Genomic DNA, 18,092 nt, shown 5'->3' with positions numbered 1-18,092 from the left:
GGACAAAGGAAGGGGGAGGGAAGGGGCAAAAGGGAGGTGATGGGAGGGAGGAGGAGGGGAAGGCAGGTTTGATCATTTGCATGCTTATTGAGTTCAATGGGATTTACTCCTGTGCAATTATGCTTAAGATAGGTAAAACTGACCATGGGGAGGAGGAGGAGGGGAGGGGGAGGGGAAAGGAGGGGATTGAAGGGGAGGGGGAGGGAGGGGCAAAGAGATGGGGAGGGAAGGGGCAAGAGGGAGGGAATTGGAGGGAGGAGAAGGGAGGGTGGGTTTGATCATTTGCATACTTTTTGAGTTCAATGGGATTTATTTCTGTGCAATTATGTTTAGGATCGGTGAAACTGACCTGGGGAGGGGCAGGGAGGGGAGGAGGAGAGGGACAGGAGGAGATGATATAGGTGGGCACTGGGCAGAGGGGAAGTCCCTTTCCTTTCCAAAATGAAAACATTGTGAACAGTATCATTCTTATTCAGGGTTTCCTCCACCTTTTTATTCTACAGCAGGTGCATGTAGCCTCCCACCCAAATTGAAACCAAAGCTGTCCCTGGCCACATCCACAACAGACCTTTATTTCACTTTAGACAAACATGGCTTCTCTCAAAGAATCCTGGGAAGTGTAGTTAGTGAAGGGTGCTGAGAGTTACTAGGAGACACCCTGTTCCCCTCACAGAGCTTTAATCAGAGCAGCTGACCGTTAAACCACTCTGGCCACTGGATCTCTGTCAGGGGAATAGGAGTCTCCTCTCAGCACCCCTCAGAGGCACGTTATACCAAATTCTTCCAAGCTACACAGCAAGTGGATTGGACTGTGAAAGACCAACCCAAATTGTGTTTGCATTTTGACAAATTTGTAGGGCAGTTCAATATCTCAGAGAGGAGGTCAGGTCTCCTGCTCCCCTGGTGCATTCACTATAGGTGCCCAATTCCCCTGCTTTTTAAAGTTTGATAGAAATATCTGTGGGCTATAGGAGTCTCCTCTCAGTACCCTTCACAAACTACACTTCCCAGGATTCTTTGAGGGAAGCCATGACTGTCTCAAGTGAAATCAGTCTGGTGTGGGTGTGGCCCCCTGATTAGCCAAGCAGCTGTGAGTATGGCTTTTGGAACACTGACAGTTGGTTCTTACTGGGCATGCCCCGCATTATCATTGGATTCAAGCCAACATTTCTTAAATTAATTAAAAACCAGCCAGGCATTCTTTTAACTTTTAAACTGCAGAAGATGAAGGTCAGAGTATGGGCAAAGCCAGTATAAGGATAACAAGTACTCTGTCAACATGGCTGATTTTTAATGAATTTCAACAGATTATGAGAACTCTGACAGAACAAAGTACAAAAGGGCTCTGGGGTTTTTTTCTCTCTTTTTAGAATTTGAACTCTCTATTTTCTCTGACTGTTTTTGTGTATCGCCATGAAATGAGAGGGTTGTTAAGCATAAGAACTTAAGAACATAAGAAGAGCCTGCTGGATCAGGCCAGTGGCCCATCTAGTCCAGCATCCTGTTCTCACAGTGGCCAACCAGGTGCCTGGGGGAAGCCCGCAAGCAGGACCCGAGTGCAAGAACACTCTCCCCTCCTGAGACTTCCAGCAACTGGTTTTCAGAAGCATGCTGCCTCTGACTAGGGTGGCAGAGCACAGCCATCATAGCTAGTAGCCATTGATAGCCCTATCCTCCATGAATTTGTCTAATCTTCTTTTAAAGCCATCCAAGCTGGTGGCCATTACTGCGTCTTGTGGGAGCAAATTCCATAGTTTGACTATGTGCTGAGTGAAGAAATACTTCCTTTTGTCTGTCCTGAATCTTCCAACATTCAGCTTCTTTGAATGTCCACGAGTTCTAGTATTATGAGAGAGGGAGAAGAACTTTTCTCTATCCACTTTCTCAATGCCATGCATAATTTTATACACTCCTATCATGTCTCCTCTAACCCGCCTTTTCTCTAAACTAAAAAGCCCCAAATGCTGCAACCTTTCCTCGTAAGGGAGTCGCTCCATCCCCTTGATCATTCTGGTTGCCCTCTTCTGAACCTTTTCCAACTCTATAATATCCTTTTTGAGATGAGGCGACCAGAACTGTACACAGTATTCCAAATGCGGCCGCACCATAGATTTATACAACGGCATTATGATATCGGCTGTTTTATTTTCAATACCTTTTCTAATTATCCCTAGCATGGAATTTGCCTTTTTCACAGCTGCCGCACACTGGGTCGACATTTTCATCGTGCTGTCCACTACAACCCCGAGGTCTCTCTCCTGGTCGGTCACCGCCATTTCAGACCCCATGAGCGTATATGTGAAATTAAGATTTTTTGCTCCAATATGCATAATTTTACACTTGTTTATATTGAATTGCATTTGCCATTTTTCCGCCCATTCACTCAGTTTGGAGAGGTCTTTTTGGAGCTCTTCGCAATCCCTTTTTGTATTAACAACCCTGAACAATTTAGTGTCGTCAGCAAACTTGGCCATTTCACTGCCCACTCCTAATTCTAGGTCATTAATGAACAAGTTGGAAAGTACAGGTCCCAATACTGATCCTTGAGGGACTCCACTTTCTACAGCCCTCCATTGGGAGAACTGTCGGTTTATTCCTACTCTCTGCTTTCTGCTTCTTAACCAATTCCTTATCCACAAGAGGACCTCTCCTCTTATTCCATGACTGCTAAGCTTCTTCAGAAGTCTTTGGTGAGGTACCTTGTCAAACGCTTTTTGAAAGTCTAAGTACACTATGTCCACTGGATCACCTCTATCTATATGCTTGTTGACACTCTCAAAGAATTCTAATAGGTTACTGAGACAGGACTTTCCCTTGCAGAAGCCATGCTGGCTCTGCTTCAGTAAAGCTTGTTCTTCTATGTGCTTAGTTAATCTAGCTTTAATAATACTTTCTACCAGTTTTCCAGGGACAGAAGTTAAGCTAACTGGCCTGTAATTTCCGGGATCCCCTCTGGATCCCTTCTTGAATATTGGTGTTACATTTGCCACTTTCCAGTCCTCAGGCATGGAGGAGGACCCAAGGGACAAGTTACATATTTTAGTTAGCAGATCAGCAATTTCACATTTGAGTTCTTTGAGAACTGTCGGGTGGATGCCATCCGGGCCCGGTGATTTGTCAGTTTTTATATTGTCCATTAAGCCTAGAACTTCCTCTCTCGTTACCACTATTTGTCTCAGTTCCTCAGAATCCCTTCCTGCAAACGTTAGTTCAGGTTCAAGGATCTGCCCTATATCTTCCACTGTGAAGACAGTGCAAAGAATTCATTTAGCTTCTCTGCAATCTCCTTACCGTTCTTTAGTACACCTTTGACTCCCTTATCATCCAAGGGTCCAATCGCCTCCCTAGATGGTCTCCTGCCTTGAATGTATTTATAGATTTTTTTGTTGTTGGTTTTTATGTTCTTAGCAATGTGCTCCTCAAATTCTTTTTTAGCATCCCTTATTGTCTTCTTGCATTTCTTTTGCCAGAGTTTGTGTTCTTTTTTATTTTCTTCATTCGGACAAGACTTCCATTTTCTGAAGGAAGACTTTTTGCCTCTAAGAGCTTCCTTGACTTTGCTCGTTAACCATGCTGGCATCTTCTTGGCCCTGGCGGTACCTTTTCTGATCTGCGGTATGCACTCCAGTTGAGCTTCTAATATAGTGTTTTTAAACAACTTCCAAGCATTTTCAAGTGATGTGACCCTCTGGACTTTGTTTTTCAGCTTTCTTTTTACCAATCCCCTCATTTTTGTGAAGTTTCCTCTTTTGAAGTCAAATGTGACCGTGTTGGATTTTCTTGGCAATTGTCCATTTACATGTATGTTTAATTTAATAGCACTATGGTCACTGCTCCCAATCAGTTCAACAACACTTACATCTCGTACCAGGTCCCGGTCCCCACTGAGGACTAAGTCCAGGGTTGCCATCCCTCTGGTCGGTTCCATGACCAACTGGTCTAGGGAATAGTCATTTAGAATATCTAGAAATTTTGCTTCTTTGTCATGACTGGAACACATATGTGGCCAGTCTATGTCTGGGTAGTTGAAGTCACCCATTACTACCACATTTCCTAGTTTGGATGCTTCCTCAATTTCATATCTCATCTCAAGGTCTCCCTGAGCATTTTGATCAGGGGGACGATAGATCGTTCCCAGTATTAAATCCCTCCTGGGGCATGGTATCACCACCCACAACGATTCTGTGGAGGAATCTGCATCAGAAGCAAGTGTTTCTGAGTTCAGGACTATAAGTTTTGTAAGGTTTTGTTTTGAAATGAGCTTATGGAAAGGATCAGAATGGCATGGGGGGTATTTTCAATTTAACATTGTGGAATGTGAAAAATCCAAACTGGCTATAGTATACAGCCACTCTCGTGGCTGTATAATTATAGCTATGATATATGCATTTTGTGCACAATTTTGCATGTAAACAGTTGGGCTTTTTTAAAAAACCAAAAACCAACAATGCACAAGCAGCTCAGACATAAGCAGGCACTCAGTGCAAGTGGTGGTCCGATGTGAGCAAAGTTCAGTCAGGTCAGAACTGCCAAACTCCATGTATAAATTTGTTTAAATGGATTCCTTCTCCATCTCTATCTGTTGATACATAAGAAATGAGCAAGCAGCTTTCTGATGGAGTTGCCAAATGATTCTTAAGCTATCCTGCCCCAGAGACAGCAGTGACATAAGTGAATCACGTGACTACTCTGCATCCTGTTCAATTTCCTACTCCAGGTGACTGGGTTAGAAAGTCACCTGATGTATTTCAGGACACAACCTTCAAGAGCAGTGGAGCATTCACATGTTGTTTTGGGACCACTTGTTCACTGATGGAAGTTGGAAGGCCTCAGATTCTCCATCAGTGTTCTATGCCACTTGGAAGCCACAATCCACTAGGGGTGAATTGTTGGACTTCAACTCCCATCAGCCCCAACTAGCATGGCCAGTGGTCATGAATTATGAGAGTTGTAATCCAGCAACATCTGGAGAGCCACAGGCTAGTCACCCCTCCTGTACATATTTATCTGGGAGAAAGTCTTTTCTAACTCACTGGGATTTATTTCTGGTAGGCATGCACAGAACTGTGAGTCTTACACATTTCTACTTATCTTCTTACTGTTCTCTTACTCCATGGCCCTCGTTATTCTCTTCCCCAAACTGGAACCTTCCCTTCCCCAAAAATCCTCAAATTACATTCTCCCTTGTTGCTAGTAGCAGCTAGTATGGTGAAGCAGAGCTGCAGAGCCCTCCTCCTGACACAGGAGAACTGCTGCTTACATGGATGGGACAAGGCAGTGATGACGTTGGAACTGTGCAGCGGCACTCTCTGTACAGCTGGATTGGCACTGCTGGTGTGTCTGTGCAGCCATGACTTTGCTGATGCCCTGTCCCCACTGTCCCATCCAGGTAAGCTGCAGCGATGCTGGTGTTGGGAGGATAGTGCTGCCCCACCATACTGACTGCTACAAGCTGCTGCTCCCTTCCGTTGGAACTGTTTACCTCCTGGCATCCATTTGGCTCATTCTATTGGTGCATTGAAGACATAGTTTAAAAACCTGTCCTTTCACTCTATCATTCTCTCTCAGTGAACATGGACTGCTACCTTTCCCTTCTCCTTCTCTTGTCTTGCATATCTATTATTTATGCATTCTATTATTTATTTATTACTGCCTTTTATCTAAGGAGTTAAAGGTGGTGTAAATGGCTTTCCCTCTATCCTCACAATAACCCTGTGAGGTATGTTAGGCTGAGAGTTGGTCACTGGCCCAAGATCACCCAGTGAACTTTATGGCTAAGTGGGGATTTAAACCCTGGTCTTCAGGTCCTAGTCTGACACTCTGACTGCTATATCACTCTGAGATTGTAGTTCTGAGGGCAGGACTATTGCTTTAGTTGGACTTTTAAAAAAGTTTTTCTCCATGACTAGTTACACTGCAATGGGAATGAACATGTGAGTGCATATTCCATTTATAGTAATGTAGTGTGGCTAGATGTACTCACACATTTGGAGGTGCATTTGGAGATGCACGTGATTTATACTCATGGCTCATGATCCAGCACGATATGTGAGCATAAGATATTGCTTGTTCATATGGATCTACGTAGCTGGATAGGAGTATCTCTCTTTTGTTTAATGTATAAGTGCTCTAGAAATGATAGTTTAAAATTATTATTAAACAAGAATGTAAAAATTAAATTAAGATAAATTTAATAAATGGCCATTTTTATTTTTAATTCCTCATTGCACATTAATCAAAGTGATCCCATACAGCCATTTTTTCTGCAAACATCTTAAGGAACAGACATTTTAAGGAATGAACAGCTGATGTAATAAATATATCATAGCTTTATGTCATGAAGAAACAAAAATCAAGTCTAATGCTAGATAAAGTTTTGAATTACTTTATCTTTGGAAGTTTTAAGAGTGAATGCTACATTAGGAATGCTAATAATCATATGAAAAGAAGATGAAAGAGCCATCCATGCAATTAGCTCATCTCCTAGGCCCACTTTCACACATGTATGTTTTGTTCCCTTGTGGGATATGTGGTAAGACTATTGCATAGCACATTTGATCCTTTCATGGGAATGTTGAGGGACAAGATTGCCTTACAAATATGTGATGTCTATGAGATGGGGGTCTGTGTAGTTTTAACTTGCTTGTTTTAGTCTGCAGTGATTCACTTCTTAGGGCCAAACAAGATTCAGTGCCCTCCATGCAATTCACAATAGCATGGACTGTTTTTAATAATTAATTGTAGTAACAGAGGGTAAGGGGGCTTTAACTATTTGCCCCAAGTATGGTTCAGATCCAGATTGCACCCCATATGCCTGCTTTTTACTTCTGGGGGGAAAGTTCCAGTTCATTCAGATTTATTTTTAAAAAGCCTCCACAATTGCTAATTGCATGAATGACATATCATCTAGTATGGCCCTTAATCATGTCAATAAATGTCACAGGAAAGTAATGCAATAAAAGCCATAATCTACCTTTGTGCATCTACAGACCTTCCAGTAAATCAAAGATTTGTTGCACAGACTTTTATTAAAGGGTAACATTATATAAACTGAAGTTAGCAACCTGTAATGTTTCCAACAAAGAATATATCAAAAGAAATTAATTGGCTGGCTGGCATCCAGCTGCAGTCATGATAGTTCAAGGCTATTCTTTAGATGACAGTTAGTGCATTACCTTTTTTCTGCCTTGTTAAGCCAGTAGAAGAGCATTTTGAAATTTCCATGTTTTATCTTAGGAAGTACAGAATAAGAAATAAAAGTGCAATGTTGTTGTTGCTTGGCATTTTAAAAATTGGGTGTGAATAAAATTAATTCAAAATGCATTATTTAACTTTTGGGTGCCTCACTGTAGCCTTGCATAAACATTGCTTGGGTTGTACCAAGCATTTGGGAAGCCTCCATGACATTCAGGAATTCTGTAACCTCAAGACCTTTGTTAGAACTCAAATTTTTCATCTTGTCTACTATCATGTGTGAGTGGGAGATCACAAATGTGTAGAGCTATTATGTGGATGTTTTCTCCAAAATTCCTCCTAGGTTTAATGGAGTTTACTCCCTAATAAGTGCATCTGGAACTTACATAGGGAAAGGGTCATAGTTCAGTGCACATATTTTGTATGCAGAAGGCCCCAGGTTCAGTCTCTAGCATCATCCCTATGATGGAAAAAATCTCTCTGACAGATTTGTTGCCAGCCAAAGTAGACAGTATTGGGCAAGATGCACATGTAGTTTGACCTGTATAAGACAGCTCCCTATGTTCCTTAATTGTTTCCTTTGACCACAGTCTTAGACTGCAAAAGTAACCTGTTCAATCCACCAATTTGTTATGCCCATTTAACTGAAGCCGATTCTCCTGTGCATGTAAAGATGACCTCAGATGGGTAGCTAGCTCCACCTAGAGGTTGAAGGCAGAAAGAGCGGTGTTCAATTTTGCAGAGACTTCCTGTGGCTCCTTATATCAGTTCTTCCTGCATTCACCAAAAACGGTTGACTTCACTCTCTGCTCTTTTGGTTCAGACCTATAGATTTCTGTTTGTTGGTCTTTAGTTGTTATTCCTCTTGGGTCTGTTTGATCCTTTCCCCTTGAGTGTTCAAGAATACACACACACACACACATATATATAAAAGAGGAGCAGGAGACTACAGCGTATAGGCTGCGAGGGAGGGAGACCCCCCCAACCAAATTCTTTACGTGCCAGCAGGTGCACAGAAGAGGCTTGCCCGCCTAAAACACCAGGCATTGGCTTTCCTTTTCTCCCCCCCCCCCCACTTCAACCGAGGCTGCAGCAAGCACAGGGGAGAGTCCCTCGGCCACCAACAGCTATCTGGCCATCTACCTCATGTCGCCTCCTTGCTACCGGAGCCATTCACAGCCACCTAGCCACTACATTGCCACATCCGCCTTCCTCCCCCCCATCGTCCATCCTCACAGTAGGCTGCAGTAGGCCCACAAGTAGGCCACAGTAGGCTCAACGAAGGCTGCCAAGCCACTATATTGCTGCATCTGCCTTCCTCCCCCCTCCCATTGTCCATCCTCATAGTAGGCCCACGAGTAGGCCTCAATAGGCCCAACAAAGGCCACTACAGGCCCAATGGAGCCATTTGCGGCTGCCAACCGCTGCCTCGCTGCCTCTGCCACCCCCATCACCCATCCTCTGCATAGGCCGCAGTAGGCCCAATGGAGCCTTTCGCGGCCGCAAACAATCCACTCGCCATCAATGCAGGCTTTGGCAGGCCCAACTCAGCCCGCCATTGGGCCTCCTGCCTCCATACAGGCCCGCAGCTTTGGCCACAGGCCTCCATTTTAAGACTGCCTCCGTAAGCCCCACACTGTACATTGCTCCCATGGGGACGGCAACAGTGGATTCAGTGGTTCCCACCAAGAAAGCCAAACCGCTCTTGCCAGTCACAGACTGCCAGAGACAGCTGCAGAGTCAGCAGTAGCCAGCCCCTCCACCAGCAGGCAGGAGGTTGCTGAGGCATGCATTCAACTGCGCAGTGTGGCTTCAGAGGAATCTTCTTTGGAAGTGAATAGGCAGGATGATGATGTATGCCAGGACAATGGCAATAGACCTACAGCAACCATGCAAGATATCTACAGTTCTGCTTGCAGATTGCGAGAGCCCAGGAACCTCTCTCTGAGGAGGAGGGGGGGCAACCTGCGTTTTAAACTGCATTTTCTCCACCACATCTTCTCCTGAGGACTTTTCAGGATTTCAAGAGGCTCCGAGTCGACTCGCATCCCTGCAGGTGTCTGAACGGGGAGGTACGCATCCATCATGGGGCGATGCTCACCAACTACAATTGCAGTTTCATCCCTGATGCTACAGCAATTGAAAGAACAACTCAGGGAATCCCGGCTAGTAGATTTGACCAGAGACCTGTTGGCTTCAGCAGTCTCTTCAACATGTCCTGGAGAAAATAGGGGGCCTTCTATACCCTCCTCCCAGAACTGGGGAAGGTTCAGCGCATTCAGGCTTCCGACCCGCTACATGCATTTGCAGCTTCAAGACCATCACCAACCAACCACACAGGGCCGGTTCTAAAGGGCGGCCAGGTTGAGCACTGACCCGAGGGCCCCGGAGCTACAGGAGCTCCCGAGGGGCCCTCTGCTCCCCTTCCACAGTCCGCGGCAGGAGCCGTGGATTGCAGGATAGAAGCTGCCCGCCATGCCCACCATCCCCCCGCTTCACCTACCTTGCTCTGCTGTTGTGTGCAGCTGCGTGCGTTCCACGCGCAGGGTTGCCATCAATTGAGATGGTGGCCGAGGTTTCAGTAAAGGACTGAAGCCTCTGCCGCCATCTTGGTTGATGGCAGCAATGCGCACGCTGCATGCCATCAACCAAGATGGCGGTAGAGGCTTCAGTCCCTTACAGAAACCTTGGCCGCCATCTTGTCTGATGGCAACCCTGCGTGCACAGTGCGCGCAGCCGCAAAGAACCGCAGAGCAAGGTAGGTGAAGGGGGTGATGGCGGGCATGGCGGGCGGCTCAGCGGGTGACTCGAAAGCTCTGGACTGTCTTCCGATCTGTAGCACGGCTCCTGCCACAGATCACGGAAGGGGAGCGGAGGGGCCCGGGGCAGCCTGATGCCCAAGGGCCCCAGCATTCATGGAGCCAGCCCTGCAACCACACATCACCGGATACACATACAGCTCCTCAAGGCAGATACCATGGCTATGTGGAAGACCAGAGCACAGACCTGGACAATAACTCGATTGTTCCAGATGAGGAAGGATGGAGCAGGGATTTGGAAACCGAAGAGGTTTCTACCAACAGGATCTTCCAAGAAGCCCACTTTCTTCCCCTCCTGTGCAAGGCACTGGGAGTACCGAGTTTGAATTCCCCAGAAGATTCTCCAGCCCAAGATGCATCTAGGGTTTCCGTCGTGTGTCAGGACCAATAACCCAAATCTAGGGTGCTTAATCGAATTGGGATTCAATGTTCCTTTGCAGTTTAAGAAGTCAGTTCTGACAACCAATAAACATTACACACTGCAGCTACAGCTTATGGATCAGCTGAAAGTTCCACTGGGGGATGCTCCCCTAGTAAATTGTTAAGCCCATCCTTGAGCCCAAAAGACTCAGTTGCCCATCTCAATGAACATACAGAGTGCAAGATGGATCAGGGCCTCAGAAGAATCCACGAGGCTAGCATGTTATCAATTGGGGCAGTATCAGCCACCTTCACATTTGCTAGGCTTCCCTCCTCTGGGGGGAAGATTTGCGGGATGGCCCACAGCAGGACCCAGCTCAAGTCCACAAGTCCCTGCTGAAAATCTCCCAGGTGATGACCTTCATGACTGATGCATCGATGGATGCCACATAATTTGCAACATGGTCACTGCTGGCGGGTGTCTTTACTTAGAAGGACACTGTGGTTGCACCATTGGGACGCAGGCCCCATGGCTTGCTATACTCTGGCCTCAGAATCCTACATAGGAGGTAAGCTGTTTGCTGACGCTGCCCTCGCAGACGTCCTGGAATCTAAAGAAAAGAAGAAATCCCTCAACCAGGAAAAGAGACAATAGAAGGTCCTTTCAGAGAACCCTCATTCTTATCAGACATCCCAGCCCTTTTGAGGCTCCATCGGGAAGGGCTAAGGAGGGAAGTCGCCTCTACTTCCAGTGGGAAGTCGCCTCTACTGGTTCGCCCTACCTGGAAGATTTCCTAATTCAATCCCCATCGATTCACAAATCATCTACACATCACCTTAGTCTGTCTGAAGGACCATGGCCTTTAATCAATCATGCCAAGAGCCAATTGTTCGCATCTCTTCGCCTAGTGTATGGAATTATTAGACTGGCACGGGACAGAATAAACAAGATATGTGCAGCAATTTCACATCTTCTGGCCTCTACATCAGTGCACCCTGTACAGTGGGCAGCAGCACTAGGGTTGATGGTTTCTACATTCCAAACCACTCCCGGGGTATGTCACCATTTGCGTCCCCTGCAGTGGTTGCTATTGCTCTTCCAAGCAACATAGCGGCCAGGTGTCACCGAAGGCTATCGTTATCACCAAGGTTCGTCACTCCCTACTATGATGGACACACCAGCACAATCTATAAGGGGAATTCTGTTTTGTGACCCTAGGCAAACATTCATCAAATCGGATGCCACCTGTGATGACCAGATGATCCAAGGACCTTGGTTCACACAGGAGTCCTTACTCCCTATCAGTCTTCTATAGCTGCGTGTGATCCACTTAGCACTAAAGCACCTAGCAAGATCGAGACAGTTGGGGGCTGTGCTTTTCAGAACCGACAATGTGGCTATCTACCTCATTTGAATCATCAGGGGGGCACACAGTCATCTCAGCTTCAGAGTGAAGCCTCACTACTGTTCCTATGGGCAGTGGTTTACCTGGACTCAATCCAGGTGGAATACCTCAGAGGGGAGGACAACAGTCAAGTGGACTGGTTGAGTTGGGAGCAAATCCATCAGGGGAAATGGAAATTCCACCCAATGGCCTTTCAGCAGATAGTGGACCACTTGGGAGAGTCAAAGCAGATCTCTTTGTGAACCTCAACTGTCAAGTGCAAAGGTTCTTCGCCAGGTATGCAACACAAAAGGTGGAAGGAATAGATGCCCTGACATCCTGGTGGCCTGCAGCTTATTTGTATGCCTTCCCTCCACTTCCAGTTATTCTGAGGGTACTCCAAAAGAGCTACTGGTCGCTCTATATTGGCCAAGAAGAGCCCGGTTTCCAGAACTCTTGACCTGGTGGTCGCTCCTCCTTAACAGATATCCCCTAGGGACATCTGCTATCACTAGGAGAGCTTCTCCTCCCCTACTTGGGATGGCTGGTGCTTCGTGTCTGAAATTGGAGAGGTGACGCCTGCTAAGAAAAGGCCCTCAGCCGTCAGTTCTGGAGACAATGATGGCCTCTTGACAACCACCCACTATTCGGATTTATGAGGGCACTTTGAAGGCTTTCTCAGCTTAGTCTCAGAGGAAGAAGATACCTCCTAGGAAGCTGGTATCAGTGAGGTTCTTCCCTTCTTCAAGATGGGTTAGGGTTGGGACTCTGACCTAACACCTTGAAGTGTCAGGCTTTGGCTCTGTCAGCAATTCTGTCCTGTTCCCCAGTGAATCCACTGGGATCTCATCCCTTCCTGAAGTGTTTCTCTTGCGGAGCAACACTGCTATCCAACATGGGACTTGCACAAGTGCTGGCTGCCCTTTGGAACCTCCCTTCAAACTGTCCACCTACTGTCCTTCAAGGTGTTATTTCTTGTGGCCATTACCTCGCCTCAGAGAGCATCACAGCTGAATGCACTCTGTGGACGAGCGTTACTGGTTGTTTTCATAAAGATAGGGCTGTTCCCCACACTGTCCCTTCCTTTCGTCCTAAAGGGTTGTTTAACTTCCTCTGTCAACAAGAGCTTGTCTGTGTCTTTAAGAACATAAGAAGAGCCTGCTGGATCAGGCCAGTGGCCCATCTAGTCCAGCATCCTGTTCTCACAGTGGCCAACCAGGTGCCTGGTGTCTTTCACTCAGCTTCATTAGGGAAGAAGGTCAACTTTGGTATGGCCCACCTGAGGTCATCTTTACATGCACAGGAGAAAAGACATTTGGTCTTACCGTTGTGTTTTCTACAGGTTAAGTCTGTACTCGTCTAATTTGCTTGTCATAAAGAACTGAGATAAGGAGCCACAGAAAGCAGGAAGTCCCTGCAGCATTGAACAGTGCTCTTTCTGCCTTCAACCGCTACGTGGAGCTAGCTACCCACCTGAGGTCATCTTTGACATGCACAGAGAAAACCATTTCACGGTATGACCAAATGTCTTTTTACTTCCATACAAGCTCTTGTTAATATCCTCAAAAAAATTGCTTTCATGTATAATGTATTTCAAATAACCCAGCTTAGCATCAATTTTATATTGTGATTCATTTTTTTCTTTTCTTCTGTTCTACTGCTGATATGTCAGCAATGTCTGTGACACTTTCTTGTATTGTCATGAACAATAACTATCTTGCTTGTGCTGTTTTCAAAAATAGCTTCATCATCCACAACAAAGACACATTCTTCAACAATGCTACAAGAAGTAGAATTGTTCATCATATTTTACAGAGAATGAAATATGAAGAAGGAAAAAATAAAATTGGTAAGTGTGGGACATCAGTAGATTTTACTTCATATTAGCTTTTCCAAGTAAGAATGATGATAAGTCTTAAATCTACCTGTACATCCCAATTCTGCGATAGGGAGGAAAATCACACCCTTCCCTCTCTTTAGAGAATCTGAAGAAAAAGGAAAGCACTAATGTCATTCCCATTGCAGCACTGGGATATGCCACAGTGGGGAGGAAAACTGCACCCTCTCCACGTGACAAAGACATGACTGGCAGGTAGGCACTTTCCAAAACGATATGTGAACTGAAACACAGCTATCCTTTGAAATTTGCACTTATCCCAATTTTGCTGTGCAATTCTCCATCCAAACAGTGTTTACAGAAATTCATATATTAGTGGAAAATAACAATGAATATATTGGTGAAAATAATACACAAAAATGCATCGCATATCAGGGGAAATTACTTACAAAAATGTGTACATTAGTCAAAGCTGCATATAAAAATGTGTTTCTTAGGAGAAATTCACACTAAAATGCTGATAAATTTTCATGAGGATTTTTTTTAAAAAAATAGCAAATTGCTGCAAAATATGGAGAGCTGAATTTAAGACTGTAAAAATGAGAAACGGAAAGAACCAAAACGGACAGTTCATTCCATACCTGCTGGGCATGGCACCACAGCAGCAGTGCTGCCTAGAGCACTGTGGAACTGCCTAAGTGGTTCTAATTGCGGCTGAAGATCCCAATTTGAACTGCTCTTGCAGTATTGCAGGGAGAAGAAAGGAACATGCTGGAGCACTCTCTAAAAAACCCCAAAATGCCAGAGCTATCCAGAGATAGACTGCGGCAGTTGTTTTTTGTTTTGTTCAGTGCTGCTGATACTGCCATGGGATATGGAAAGTGGCTGGCAGCTTTATAAGGCTTCAGGGACCAAGGCCAGCCTGTGAACTAGCAGTTCACCACCCATCTTAAGAGATGCCATGGCTATCACCCATATTACCTCTTGATAAAGTTACCAGCTAGCTACCTAGATGTCCCAGGCATTTGTAGCATTAAGTTGAAAACTATGCTGTAGCTATAGATCAGTTCACAAGGAACTTTGAGAAATGTGGGAGTACAATATGTGGTTTCTAGATCTTATTCTTTCTCTTTGCATATGCCACTCTGCAACAATATCACACCTTTAAAAACTTACATAGTTTCCTGTTGTTATATTATTGTTATTCCAGCCCTGTCTCTTATATATGGACTATTTTTGTCTTTAGGTCTAAATCGATTGCTTACTAATGGCTCCTATGAAGCTGCATTTCCTCTTCATGAGGTATGTTTCCATATTATTTCTATATGGATATATATTATCTTCACCAGGCTACTGTAACCATAATTATCAATAGCGTTAATCCTTGTTTTTGCTGATTTAGGGGTAGGGACAAAACTAGTTCCTTTTCCAGAAATTTTTGCTTTTGAAACTCAGGGTGTTTCTGCATCATCATTCTGTTGTTCATTAGATTCTGACAAAATGCCAAGAATATCTTTACAGAAAGACTTTGGAGTAGCCAATTAGGGGTAGCCAATGTGGTGCTCCTAAGAAGATGATAGATTACAGCTCCCATCATCTCTAACCATTGGTCATGTTGGCTGGAGTCAGTGAGACGTGTAGATGAACCACATCTAGAGAGCATCCCATTGGGTGAAGATGATAGACTTGGCACAGGCCATTTGTGACTTTAAGGGTCCAAAACAGTAACTAGTAGGATCATGGATGATGCTAGGAAGTTAGTGCAAATACAGGAGCATTGCTGATACTATGTGCTCCTTCCAGCATTCTTCCACAAGAAAGCAAATATTTGCATTTGGGTTTCTAAGGCATGCATATTATTTTCAGAATGCAGTATTACTGGAAGATTCAAAATGTTTTCAAGAGTAGCTGTATAATCATATTGAGAGATTATGTAGGTATTTTCCCAATCCTGCCATAGTTTGTTGTTAGGATCATGTGCATGTTTGCACAAGCAAAATAGCTGTTCTGTATGCATGCAGATCTGAACACTGATCCCATGCAACTGATGGATCAAAGTGAATGTCTCAAGATGTGCACAATCATGTAAGAAGGGTTGCACACATATGCTCGCTCTTTTTGACTGACTTCTGGGTGCCTTTGCCAGGAAATACACAGTGCAGCATCTCCTTTGCAATTTTTGCACTTACCTTAATGCTGAGATCTTATGCTAAAGCCCAGACAAAGAAAAACCTTAATTACAAAGGAAACTGCAAAAATTATATTTGCCTCCTATCAACACTTTTAGAGTCTTTTTAAGGTTTCTGGGAGTATATAGACCCCAAGATAAGAATCGTAATATGAGCTATAGCAATATAAAATTTATTGGTGGAAAAATATTAAATCTGTCTCTTTTTTTCTTACATGGGTTGTATTTCTTAACTAATTTCTCCTTAACTACATGTATTTTAGGGTAGTTACAGAAGTAAAAACTCCATAAGAACCCATGGGGCAGAAAACCACAGGCATCTACTTTATGAGTGCTGGGCTTCATGGAGAGCTTGGTATAAATACCAACCTTTGGATCTTGTACGGTAAAACCTTTTTAAAAAACAGTTTTTAAATTTTTTGCTATTTGGTGCATATGAGTAAATAAAATCAACTCATAAGGTGATATGGAGAATGTAAAATGCATCCCAGGAAATGGTAGAGTACATGCTTTGCATGCAAAAGGTCCCAGGTTAAGTCCTTAGCATCTCCACATAGGACTAGGAGAGACCCCTGTCTGAAACCCTGAGGAGCTGCTGCAATCTGTGGAGATGGATCAATGGCCTGATCAGTATATGGTAGCTTCCTATGTTCCTGTTACACCAACATCCTCAAGGCATGATGCCCTGGGCTCCTACAATAAATAAATAAAATTTACCTGCAGCAGACTTGGTCATTCCCCCACCCCTGCCTGTAATCTCATGCTGTTAGTCCTTCTATGTTAAAATCACAGATCAACCTGTATTTGGTATGGTTGATTACTGAGGACTTCCAAATATGCGTAATCCTTCCATGTTATCATCTGATGTGCCATTTACAATGTCAAGAATGGATGTCCACCAAAGAGAGTGGTATGTCCAGCAATGCTTTTGTGCTAAGTATTAAACTTTTTCTATAGTCATAACAAGTAGATTTTTGGCACTGGTAAAACCCATTTTGGCACCCTGGATGGCATTTTGCCCACTTAAGGACTGCACTATGAAGTCACAAAGTCTCAACACAATATCCTTAGTTAGAAGTAGTGGCTTACATCCCACTTCTAAGATTTGATATGCCAGCATATAAGTGCTGAAGATGAAGTATGCCAGCCTCCCTTTCACCCCAAATATGCAGGCAAATAGGCCACCACCAAAGTGTAGGTGAAAATACTGTTAAACTGTAATTGAGAATGGTGACTGAACGTCTGCAAATGATATCATACAATAATAATACTTCTATCATACAGCAACTGTTAGAAGATCTGCTTTATCTGCATTTGTGTTTTAAAATGGTTTATTAATAGAAACATTTGTAAAGGTTCCTCAGGAAAACTGATTATTTTTCCAAACATTTCTTTGTCACTACATGAAGTGAGATATTAAGTTATTTTAGGAAAAAAGGTTAACTGAGGAATAATAACAAAAGGTGATTGCTTGAAATGTATTTTTTTTCTGGCAGCAGGGCTGGCGTCAGTACCCGGCATCTTTGGGTACCTGCCAAGACACTAGTGACCCATCAGAGCTGACATGTGCCCTGGACCTTTAAAAAAAATCCAGTCCAGTGTTCCAGGCAGCATTGGGCAGCTGGTCTAGCTATCATTTAAATTTCCCACGATGTCACAGAGCAACAACACATCAGGGGCATTGTGGGAAACATTAATGGCAGCTAGACTCATCCACCTCAGCTGTTCACAACATGGGTTGAAGCACTATTGCCCGCTGCCAAGCAACCCTGCCAGGGCTTACTGATGGAGAATGGACTCATCAGAGGACCCTTTGCCCAGGATCCCCTCTCAAACTTAGAGGTGGTCCTCTCTGGAAAACACATGATCTGGCTTCCTAAATCAGCTTTGAAGTTATATTTCTTATTATACCCTTCTGAGAGTTTTTTTAATACATAACCTAGAAATCTCACAGGGTCCTCTTGGGCTATGCTGAATATGGCAGCCTAATAATGGAGGGCACAGTGACCATTTCCCAAATGCATCACTCTTATGGTCAGAGCTGATTATATCAACTGCAGCAGAAGTTCAGAGTTCTGCCTAGTAGATAACTAAAACTCTTGGTTGCATGAGAGTAATTTGTAAAAACCATCTGTAGCTGCAAATATACATTGTTCTGTGCCATTAATTAGTCTCTAAGCTGCTGCAGCAGTCCATCTTATTGTTTTCTGTTTCTTTAGGTTTTCCTTATATTTTTAAATAGTGACTATAAGTTACTTCAGAAGCAAGCAAATTTGCTATTGTGGTGGTATTTGCTTCTTGTTATCTGT

General features: G+C 44.2%; 1 protein-coding gene across 2 annotated transcripts in view; it reads left to right on the top strand.

The window, feature by feature from the left end:
- Positions 1-18,092, top strand: part of ANO4 (anoctamin 4) — a 163,245-nt gene that overhangs the window by 79,253 nt on the left and 65,900 nt on the right. For both annotated transcript variants that reach the window (XM_061582834.1, XM_061582835.1), the window contains 3 exons: positions 13,501-13,607; positions 14,842-14,897; positions 16,047-16,168. In XM_061582834.1, the coding sequence (XP_061438818.1) occupies positions 13,501-13,607; positions 14,842-14,897; positions 16,047-16,168 (285 nt within the window). The remainder of the gene's footprint in view (positions 1-13,500; positions 13,608-14,841; positions 14,898-16,046; positions 16,169-18,092) is intronic.

This window comes from Rhineura floridana, chromosome 8, assembly GCF_030035675.1.
Source record: "Rhineura floridana isolate rRhiFlo1 chromosome 8, rRhiFlo1.hap2, whole genome shotgun sequence".
Taxonomy (NCBI): Eukaryota; Metazoa; Chordata; class Lepidosauria; order Squamata; family Rhineuridae; genus Rhineura; species Rhineura floridana.
This window is presented reverse-complemented; position numbering and strand designations above follow the sequence as displayed.